The following is a 12,219-nucleotide window of genomic DNA, read 5'->3' as shown; positions in this document are numbered from 1 at the left end:
TCTGCCTGGTCTTCGATCGAGTGTATTCTTCTCATCAACTTCACGTCATCTGCAAACAGGGACACCTCAGAGTCTATTCCTTCCGTCATGTCGTTCACAAATACCAGAAACAGCACTGGTCCTAGGACTGACCCCTGCGGGACCCCGCTGGTCACAGGTGCCCACTCTGACACCTCGCCACGTACCATGACTCGCTGCTGTCTTCCTGACAAGTATTCCCTGATCCATTGTAGTGCCTTCCCTGTTATCCCTGCTTGGTCCTCCAGTTTTTGCACCAATCTCTTGTGTGGAACTGTGTCAAACGCCTTCTTGCAGTCCAAGAAAATGCAATCCACCCACCCCTCTCTCTCTTGTCTTACTGCTGTCACCATGTCATAGAACTCCAGTAGGTTTGTGACACAGGATTTCCCGTCCCTGAAACCATGCTGGCTGCTGTTGATGAGATCATTCCTTTCTAGGTGTTCCACCACTCTTCTCCTGATAATCTTCTCCATGATTTTGCATACTATACATGTCAGTGACACTGGTCTGTAGTTTAATGCTTCATGTCTGTCTCCTTTTTTAAAGATTGGGACTACATTTGCTGTCTTCCATGCCTCAGGCAATCTCCCTGTTTCGATAGATGTATTGAATATTGTTGTTAGGGGTACACATAGCGCCTCTGCTCCCTCTCTCAATACCCATGGGGAGATGTTATCTGGCCCCATTGCCTTTGAGGTATCTAGCTCACTCAGAAGCCTCTTCACTTCTTCCTCGGTTGTGTGCACTGTGTCCAGCACTTGGTGGTGTGCCCCACCTCTCCGTCTTTCTGGAGTCCCTTCTGTCTCCTCTGTGAACACTTCTTTGAATCTCTTGTTGAGTTCTTCACATACTTCCCGGTCATTTCCTGTTGTCTCTCCTCCTTCCTTCCTTAGCCTGATTACCTGGTCCTTGACTGTTGTTTTCCTCCTGATGTGGCTGTACAACAGTTTCGGGTCAGATTTGGCTTTCGCTGCTATGTCATTTTCATATTGTCTTTGGGCCTCCCTTCTTATCTGTGCATATTCATTTCTGGCTCTACGACTGTTCTCCTTATTCTCCTGGGTCCTTTGCCTTCTATATTTCTTCCATTCCCTAGCACACTTGGTTTTTGCCTCCCTGCACCTTTGGGTAAACCATGGGCTCATCCTGGCTTTTTCATTACTCCTGTTACCCTTGGGTACAAACCTCTCCTCAGCCTCCTTGCATTTTATTGCTACATATTCCATCATCTCATTAACTGGTTTCCCTGCCAGTTCTCTGTCCCACTGAACCCCGTTCAGGTAGTTCCTCATTCCTGTGTAGTCCCCTTTCTTGTAGTTTGGCTTCATTCGTCCTGGCCTTCCTGCTTCTCCCTCCACTTGTAGCTCTACTGTGTATTCGAAGCTTACAACCACATGGTCACTGGCCCCAAGGGGTCTTTCATATGTGATGTCCTCGATATCTGCACTACTGAAGGTGAATACTAAGTCCAGCCTTGCTGGTTCATCCTCTCCTCTCTCTCTTGTAGTGTCCCTTACGTGTTGGTACATGAAGTTCTCCAGTACCACCTCCATCATCTTAGCCCTCCAAGTATCTTGGCCCCCATGTGGGTCCAAGTTCTCCCAATCTATCTCCTTGTGGTTAAAGTCACCCATGATCAGGAGCTTTGCCCTGCATGCATGAGCTCTTCTGGCCACTCTAGCCAGTGTGTGTGTGTGTGTGTGTGTGTGTTAGTGTGTGTGTGTGTGTGTGTGTGTGTGTGTGTGTGTGTGTGTGTGTGTGTGTGTGTGTTAGTGTGTGTGTGTGTGTGTGTGTGTGTGTGTGTGTGTGTGTGTGTGTGTGTGTGTGTGTGTGTTAGTGTGTGTGTGTGTGTGTGTGTGTTACTGTGTGTGTGTGTGTGTGTGTGTGTGTGTGTGTGTGTGTGTGTGTGTTAGTGTGTGTGTGTGTGTGTGTGTGTGTGTGTGTGTGTGTGTGTGTGTGTGTGTGTGTGTGTGTGTTAGTGTGTGTGTGTGTGTGTGTGTGTGTGTGTGTGTGTGTGTGTGTGTTGTGTGTGTGTGTGTGTGTGTGTGTGTGTGTTAGTGTGTGTGTGTGTGTGTGTGTGTGTGTGTGTGTGTGTGTGTGTGTGTGTGTGTGTGTGTGTGTGTGTGTGTGTGTGTGTGTGTTGTGTATTCCATCTTTTAGATAATCAAGTAAGATTGGTGGTGTAAATTTCACGTTACGAAGGAAAACAAAAGATTATCATAAAAATAATGAGCTTTGATCCGAGGAAAGGGAAGGTAGCTTCAATTCCTTGAGCTAAGATATTTCCACCAGATTTTACTGGGATGAGACTTACTGCATTGAGCTGAGAGGCCGAGCTGAGAGAAGAGAGAGAGTTCTGGAGATGATGTGGACCATGGAGGTCCTGCGGTCCGTGAAGGTCCTGTGGTCCATGTAGAGGGGGCGGGGCTCTCACTGGTCCCTCCCGGACCATGGCTTCCCGAAGATGGGCAGAGACGAAGGGCAATGACCCATCCTGTAGTGTGGGTGTGATGGGAGCGCGGATGGCAGAGGTCTGACCATTGTAAGCGGCCTGCTCCTGCAGCAGGCAGTGAATCTTGAACCAGTTAGACCGTCGTCCGTACCTGTAGGAGAGAGACCGTACCTGCGTAAGTGCGAGAGGCTGTACCTGTGTGAGAGAGAGAGGCTGTACCTGTGTGTGAGAGAGAGAGACTGTACCTGTGTGTGAGAGAGAGACACTGTACCTGTGTGTGAGAGAGAGACTGTACCTGTGTGTGAGAGAGAGAGACTGTACCTGTGTGTGAGAGAGAGAGACTGTACCTGTGTGTGAGAGAGAGACTGTACCTGTGTGTGAGAGAGAGACTGTACCTGTGTGTGAGAGAGAGAGACTGTACCTGTGTGTGAGAGAGAGACTGTACCTGTGTGTGAGAGAGAGGCTGTACCTGTGTGTGAGAGACTGTACCTGTGTGTAAGAGAGAGAGAGACTGTACCTGTGTGTGAGAGAGAGAGACTGTACCTGTGTGTGAGAGAGAGACTGTACCTGTGTGAGAGAGAGAGACTGTACCTGTGTGTGAGAGAGAGGCTGTACCTGTGTGAGAGCAAAAGGTCGTACATGTGTGAGAGATTGTACCCATGTGAGAAGTCGTGCCTGTGTAAGAGAGAAAGAGTGTACCCATGTGAGAGGTCGTATTGTGTGAGAGAGAGATTTTACCCATGTGAGAGGTCGTACCTGTGTGAGAAAGAGGTCGTATCCATGAAAGAGACGTCGTACCTTGTGAGAGGTACAACTAGTACAAAGCAAAACTATGAGTGAGTCAAAAACTGGACAGCCATTAGCAAACTGTGGTTCGAGTCTCCACCACTCTGCTGACTGGCCCACATGGGTTTAGCTCTTCAAGATACACAAAACCTGGTGACTCTCTCCCATACCGACATCAGCACGAGGTGACTCTTCTTGTTGGAGTTATTCTTAGAAATTTTAAAACTTTCATAAGGGACCAGAGGTAACCAGGTTTGATCTGAGGAAGTGGAGGATATATATATATAATTCCTTGGACAAAAGGTTTTAAGAAGCATCAAGGAACATCTCTTGAAAAATTTCACCCTACCTTCCTTCCCTCCCTCTCTCCCTCCCTCCCTGTCTCTCTCCCTCCCTTCCTCTCACTTTTCCTGTCTCTTGGGTGACAAATTTACCAAAAAAATATGGCTGGAAATAAATATATACAGAGCAAACCTTTGCTAGCACACGATATCTCACTCTATATAGAGCTTTATCAGATCAATAACTTGATAAACCTCTACACAGAGTGATAAGTTCCCTGCCTGTCTGTCCACGTCTATCTCTTAGTATGTCCCTCTCACTATCTCTCCCCGTGTCCCTCTCACCTGCTGCCTGTCTTAGACATGCCCACCATCAGACACTTGCGCAGTCTGCAGGCCTTGCACGATGTCCTGTTCTGCTTGTTGATCACACACTGCCCGCCGTTCTTGCACTCGTGTACCTGCGACAGGTTGTTGTACGTTCGCCCGAAGAACGACTGCGGAGAGAAGAATTGTGGTTAGTGTTGTGGTTGATAAAGGTAACGATGGTTAACAACTTGGTTAAATTGACAGCATTGGCAGAGTTCTCTTTTATTCTGCGTAACCTAGGCAGCATTATGTGCTGCCCCAGTTATGCAGAATCTGAACCCTAAGATGTACTGATGTCAGCATTGTGGCTCCATCGAACTGGGATCTCACGGCAGCCCTGGTAACAATGTGGCAGCCCTGGTAACAATGTGGCAGCCCTGGTAACAATGTGGCAGCCCTGGTAACAATGTGGCAGCCCTGGTAACAATGTGGCAGCCCTGGTAACAATGTGGCAGCCCTGGTAACAATGTGGCAGCCCTGGTAACAATGTGGCAGCCCTGGTAACAATGTGGCAGCCCTGGTAACAATGTGGCAGCCCTGGTAACAATGTGGCAGCCCTGGTAACAATGTGGCAGCCCTGGTAACAATGTGGCAGCCCTGGTAACAATGTGGCAGCCCTGGTAACAATGTGGCAGCCCTGGTAACAATGTGGCAGCCCTGGTAACAATGTGGCAGCCCTGGTAACAATGTGGCAGCCCTGGTAACAATGTGGCAGACCTGGTAACAATATGGCAGCCCTGGCAACAAGGCGGCAGCCCTGGTAACAAGGTGGCATCCCTGGTAACAATGTGGCAGCCCTGGTAACAATGTGGCAGCCCTGGTAACAATGTGGCAGCCCTGGTAACAATGTGGCAGCCCTGGTAACAATGTGGCAGCCCTGGTAACAATGTGGCAGCCCTGGTAACAATGTGGCAGCCCTGGTAACAATGTGGCAGCCCTGGTAGCAATGTGGCAGCCCTGGTAACAATGTGGCAGCCCTGGTAACAATGTGGCAGCCCTGGTAACAATGTGGCAGCCCTGGTAACAATGTGGCAGCCCTGGTAACAATGTGGCATCCCTGGTAACAATGTGGCAGCCCTGGTAACAATGTGGCAGCCCTGATAACAATGTGGCAGCCCTGGTAACAAGGTGGCATCCCTGGCAACAAGACGGCAGCCCTGGTAACAAGGTGGCATCCCTGGCAACAAGACGGCATCCCTGGTAACAAGGTGGCATCGGTGGCAACAAGACGGCCGCCCTGGTAACAAGGTGGCATCCCTGGCAACAAGACGGCAGCCCTGCCAACAAGGTGGCATCCCTGGCAACAAGACGGCATCCCTGGTAACAAGGTGGCATCCCTGGCAACAAGACGGCATCCCTGGTAACAAGGTGGCATCCCTGGCAACAAGACGGCAGCTCTGGTAACAAGGTGGCATCCCTGGCAACAAGACGGCAGCCCTGGTAACAAGGTGGCATCCCTGGCAACAAGACGGCAGCTCTGGTAACAAGGTGGCATCCCTGGCAACAAGACGGCATCTCTGGTAACAAGGTGGCATCCCTGGCAACAAGACGGCAGCTCTGGTAACAAGGTGGCATCCCTGGCAACAAGACGGCATCCCTGGTAACAAGGTGGCATCCCTGGCAACAAGACGGCAGCTCTGGTAACAAGGTGGCATCCCTGGCAACAAGACGGCATCCCTGGTAACAAGGTGGCATCCCTGGCAACAAGACGGCAGCTCTGGCAACAAGGTGGCATCCCTGGCAACAAGACGGCATCCCTGGTAACAAGGTGGCATCCCTGGCAACAAGACGGCAGCTCTGGTAACAAGGTGGCATCCCTGGCAACAAGACGGCAGCTCTGGTAACAAGGTGGCATCCCTGGCAACAAGACGGCAGCTCTGGTAACAAGGTGGCATCCCTGGCAACAAGACGGCAGCTCTGGTAACAAGGTGGCATCCCTGGCAACAAGACGGCATCCCTGGTAACAAGGTGGCATCCCTGGCAACAAGACGGCAGCTCTGGCAACAAGGTGGCATCCCTGGCAACAAGACGGCATCCCTGGTAACAAGGTGGCATCCCTGGCAACAAGACGGCAGCTCTGGTAACAAGGTGGCATCCCTGGCAACAAGACGGCAGCTCTGGTAACAAGGTGGCATCCCTGGCAACAAGACGGCAGCTCTGGTAACAAGGTGGCATCCCTGGCAACAAGACGGCAGCTCTGGTAACAAAGTGGCATCCCTGGCAACAAGGCGGCAGCTCTGGTAACAAGGTGGCATCCCTGGCAACAAGACGGCAGCTCTGGTAACAAGGTGGCATCCCTGGCAACAAGACGGCAGCTCTGGTAACAAGGTGGCATCCCTGGCAACAAGACGGCAGCTCTGGTAACAAGGTGGCATCCCTGGCAACAAGACGGCATCTCTGGTAACAAGGTGGCATCCCTGGCAACAAGACGGCATCCCTGGTAACAAGGTGGCATCCCTGGCAACAAGACGGCAGCTCTGGCAACAAGGTGGCATCCCTGGCAACAAGACGGCAGCTCTGGTAACAAGGTGGCATCCCTGGCAACAAGACGGCAGCTCTGGTAACAAGGTGGCATCCCTGGCAACAAGACGGCAGCTCTGGTAACAAGGTGGCATCCCTGGCAACAAGACGGCAGCTCTGGTAACAAGGTGGCATCCCTGGCAACAAGACGGCAGCTCTGGTAACAAGGTGGCATCCCTGGCAACAAGACGGCAGCTCTGGTAACAAGGTGGCATCCCTGGCAACAAGACGGCAGCTCTGGTAACAAGGTGGCATCCCTGGCAACAAGACGGCAGCTCTGGTAACAAGGTGGCATCCCTGGCAACAAGACGGCAGCTCTGGTAACAAGGTGGCATCCCTGGCAACAAAGTGGCAGAGGAACCTGCCAACATAAATCTTATGTTCCTTCAATCTTTCTTAGGGTACAGAGAGACGCGCTGAAAAAGTTGGGCACAACAGCCCAAGAGACATACCCAGCTACGTAAAAATTACCGAAACTTGTGAGTTCTCGTAATACATCCAGCCATTTAGTTCGTAACTACCTCAAACATTCTCCACTTTATTTACTACAAGTACACGTACAAGGTACACAAGTACATGTACAAGGTATACAAGTACATGTACAAGGTATACAAGTACATGTACAAGGTATACAAGTACATGTACAAGGTATACAAGTACATGTACAAGGTATACAAGTACATGTACAAGGTATACAAGTACATGTACAAGGTATACAAGTACGTGTACAAGGATTACAAGTACACGTACAAGGTATACAAGTACATGTACAAGGTATACAAGTACATGTACAAGGTATACAAGTACATATACAAGGTACACAAGTACAGGTACAAGGTATACAAGTACACGTACAAGGTATACAAGTACATGTACAAGGTATACAAGTACATGTACAAGGTATACAAGTACATGTACAAGGTATACAAGTACATGTACAAGGTATACAAGTACATGTACAAGGTATACAAGTACACGTACAAGGTATACAGACCATAGCTGACATCAGTGACATACTACTATATAGAAAGCCCCTTGTTATACAGAGCATTTCGGGCGAATTAGGTCTTGTCCTCAGGATGCGACCCACACCAGTCGACTAAAGCCCAGGTACCTATTTTACTGCTCGGTGAATAGGGACAGCAGGTATCTTAAGGAAACCTGCTGTCCTAATGTTTCCAGCCGTACCGGGAATCGACCCCTAAATCGACACTAAAATATACCCAGAGGACCTGACGTCGCCAATCAGATTATAAGGAGTGTCTGGAGTAGATCAGGTTAGTGTGAGGGAGAAGACAGTGTGATCCCGTTGACAGATTATTTTCTCTTTTAAAGTCTCGTTTACTGTGTGTGTGGTATAGATAAGAGAGAATGAGTGGGTGACGCCAGGCTCACACCCTTCTTATACCCCTTGTGGGTGACGCAAGGCTTACACCCTTCTTATCTCCCTTGTGGGTGACGCAAGGCTCACACCCTTCTTATCTCCCTTGTGGGTGACGCCAGGCTCACACCCTTCTTATACCCCTTGTGGGTGACGCAAGGCTTACACCCTTCTTATACCCCTTGTGGGTGACGCCAGGCTCACAACCTTCTTATCTCCCTTGTGGGTGACGCCAGGCTCACACCCTTCTTATACCCCTTGTGGGTGACGCCAGGCTCACAACCTTCTTATACCCCTTGTGGGTGACGCAAGGCTTACACCCTTCTTATGTCCCTTGTGGGTGACGCCAGGCTCACGCCCTTCTTATATCCCTTGTGGGTGACGCCAGGCTCACACCCTTCTTATACCCCTTGTGGGTGACGCCAGGCTCACAACCTTCTTATACCCCTTGTGGGTGACGCAAGGCTTACACCCTTCTTATGTCCCTTGTGGGTGACGCAAGGCTCACACCCTTCTTATCTCCCTTGTGGGTGACGCCAGGCTCACACCCTTCTTATACCCCTTGTGGGTGACGCAAGGCTTACACCCTTCTTATCTCCCTTGTGGGTGACGCAAGGCTTACACCCTTCTTATACCTCTTGTGGGTGACGCAAGGCTTACACCCTTCTTATATCCCTTGTGGGTGACGCCAGGCTCACACCCTTCTTATACCCCTTGTGGGTGACGCAAGGCTCACACCCTTCTTATATCCCTTGTGGGTGACGCCAGGCTCACACCCTTCTTATACCCCTTGTGGGTGACGCAAGGCTTACACCCTTCTTATATCCCTTGTGGGTGACGCAAGGCTTACACCCTTCTTATACCCCTTGTGGGTGACGCAAGGCTTACACCCTTCTTATTATAATTATTATTATTATTATTATTATTATTATTATTATTATTATTATTACTGTCATTATTATTATTATTATTATTATTATTATTATATTATTATTATTATTATTATTATTATTATTATTATTATTATTATTATTATTATTATTATTATTATTATTGCACTATTATCGTTATTATTATCATTTTTATCATCATTATTATTGTTCTTGTGGAGAGATAATATGTCTCGTCTAAAGTGGGAGTTGTCACAGTTGCTCTTTGCTGATGACACAGTTCTTCTGGGAGATTCTTAATTATGTACACTACGTGAGACCATAACATACCACAGCAGACAACATCAGAACCACAGTAGACCATAATACATAACATCAGACCACAGCAGACCATAACAGACCAAATCAGACCACAGTAGACCATAACAGATAACATCAGACCACAGCAGATCATAACAGACCACCTCAGACAACATCAGACCACAGCAAACCATAACAGATAACATCAGACCACAGTAGACCATAACAGACCACCTCAGACAACATCAGAACCATAGTAGACCATAATACATAACATCAGACCACAGTAGACCATAACAGACCACCTCAGACAACATCAGAACCACAGTAGACCATAACAGACCACCTCAGACAACATCAGAACCACAGTAGACCATAATACATAACATCAGACCACAGTAGACAATAACAGACCACCTCAGACAATAGTAGATCATAACAGATAACATCAGACCACAGCAGACCATAACAGACCACATCAGACCATAGTAGACCATAACAGATAACATCAGACCATAGTAGACCATAACAGATAACATCAGACCACAGTAGACCATAACAGACCACCTCAGACCATAGTAGACCATAACAGACCACCTCAGACCACAGTAGACAATAACAGACCACATCAAACCACAGTAGACCATAACAGATAACATCAGACCACAGTAGACCATAACAGACCACCTCAGACCATAGTAGACCATAACAGACCACCTCAGACCACAGTAGACCATAACAGACCACATCAGACCACAGTAGACCATAACAGACCACATCAGACCACAGTAGACCATAACAGATAACATCAGACCACAGTAGAAAATAACAGACCACATCAGACAATAGTAGACCATAACAGACCACCTCAGACCACAGTAGACCATAACAGACCACATCAGACAATAGTAGACCATAACAGACCACATCAGACCACAGTAGACCATAACAGACCACATCAGACCACAGTAGACCATAACAGACCACCTCAGACCACAGTAGACCATAACAGACCACATCAAACAATAGTAGACCATAACAGACCACATCAGACCACAGTAGACCATAACAGACCACATCAGACAATAGTAGACCATAACAGACCACATCAGACAATAGTAGACCATAACAGACCACATCAGACCACAGTAGACCATAACAGACCACATCAGACCACAGTAGACCATAACAGACCACATCAGACCACAGTAGACCATAACAGACCACAGTAGACCATAACAGACCACCTCAGACCATAGTAGACCATAACAGACCACATCAGACCACAGTAGACCATAACAGACCACCTCAGACCATAGTAGACCATAACAGATAACATCAGACCACAGCAGATCATAACAGACCACCTCAGACAACATCAGACCACAGTAGACCATAACAGACCACATCAGACCATAAATATATTAGGTCAAAACAAGCCATAGCAAAAACGCCACCACATTCATACATGTGATGGACTTCATATTTCAATTTTTAAGATAAAAAAATAAGAGCTAAACCCATATGAGTGGTAGAGGTTCAGGTAGAGAGCAAGAGTGGTAGAGGTTCAGGTAGAGAGCAAGAGTGGTAGAGGTTCAGGTAGAGAGCAAGAGTGGTAGAGGTTCAGGTAGAGAGCAAGAGTCATAAGCTTGAAGCGGCTCTCTCACACCTCCCAAGAGCTGACTTAAATATTTGTAAAAATGAACTGCCATATTGGAAGTGACAGAGACAAGACTACGAGGGGATTGGTGTGGGTAGTGTGGGTAGTGTGGGTAGTGTGGGTAGCGTGGGTAGCGTGGGTAGTGTGGGTAGCGTGGGTAGTGTGGGTAGTGTGGGTAGTGTGGGTAGTGTGGGTAGTGTGGGTAGCGTGGGTAGTGTGGGTAGTGTGGGTAGTGTGGGTAGTGTGGGTAGTGTGGGTAGTGTGAAAGGGAAAAGATAGGCATGAAGAAGCACATTTTATTGTCTGAAGATGATGCAGTGTGATTTTGTGAGTGTCTGACGTCACTTGTTGCAGGTCACCTGAAGTGTAGCAAGCTTTGTGCACGGTGGATCAAGCCTTCACCACACCTAGCACTGACACACACACACACACACACAGTGGATCAAGCCTTCACCACACCTAGCACTGACACACACACACACACACGGTGGATCAAGCCTTCACCACACCTAGCACTGACACACACACACACACACACGGTGGATCAAGCCTTCACCACACCTAGCACTGACACACACACACACACACGGTGGATCAAGCCTTCACCACACCTAGCACTGACACACACACACACACACAGTGGATCAAGCCTTCACCACACCTAGCACTGACACACACACACACGGTGGATCAAGCCTTCACCACACCTAGCACTGACACACACACACACACACACACACACACACACACGGTGGATCAAGCCTTCACCACACCTAGCACTGACACACACACACACACACACGGTGGATCAAGCCTTCACCACACCTAGCACTGACACACACACACACACACGGTGGATCAAGCCTTCACCACACCTAGCACTGACACACACACACACACACACGGTGGATCAAGCCTTCACCACACCTAGCACTGACACACACACACACACGGTGGATCAAGCCTTCACCACACCTAGCACTGACACACACACACACACGGTGGATCAAGCCTTCACCACACCTAGCACTGACACACACACACACACACGGTGGATCAAGCCTTCACCACACCTAGCACTGACACACACACACACACACGGTGGATCAAGCCTTCACCACACCTAGCACTGACACACACACACACACACGGTGGATCAAGCCTTCACCACACCTAGCACTGACACACACACACACACACGGTGGATCAAGCCTTCACCACACCTAGCACTGACACACACACACACACGGTGGATCAAGCCTTCACCACACCTAGCACTGACACACACACACACACACACGGTGGATCAAGCCTTCACCACACCTAGCACTGACACACACACACACACACACGGTGGATCAAGCCTTCACCACACCTAGCAGCACTGACACACACACACACACACACACACACGGTGGATCAAGCCTTCACCACACCTAGCACTGACACACACACACACACACACACACGGTGGATCAAGCCTTCACCACACCTAGCACTGACACACACACACACGGTGGATCAAGCCTTCACCACACCTAGCACTGACCCACATGGTT

At 48.9% G+C, this 12,219-nt stretch overlaps 1 protein-coding gene across 1 annotated transcript in view; it reads right to left on the bottom strand.

Moving 5' to 3' along the window:
* LOC138855428 (uncharacterized) overlaps positions 1-12,219 on the bottom strand; it is a 210,651-nt gene that overhangs the window by 9,926 nt on the left and 188,506 nt on the right. Inside the window, exons 3-4 of the mRNA XM_070104720.1 lie at positions 3,886-4,037; positions 2,336-2,624 (exon numbers count right to left, since the gene is read on the bottom strand). Coding sequence (XP_069960821.1) covers positions 2,336-2,624; positions 3,886-4,037 — 441 coding nt within the window. The remainder of the gene's footprint in view (positions 1-2,335; positions 2,625-3,885; positions 4,038-12,219) is intronic.

This window comes from Cherax quadricarinatus, chromosome 94, assembly GCF_038502225.1.
Source record: "Cherax quadricarinatus isolate ZL_2023a chromosome 94, ASM3850222v1, whole genome shotgun sequence".
NCBI classification, from domain to species: domain Eukaryota; kingdom Metazoa; phylum Arthropoda; class Malacostraca; order Decapoda; family Parastacidae; genus Cherax; species Cherax quadricarinatus.
The sequence above is the reverse complement of the archived record's forward strand: the minus strand, read 5'-3'. Positions and strand labels throughout refer to the sequence as shown.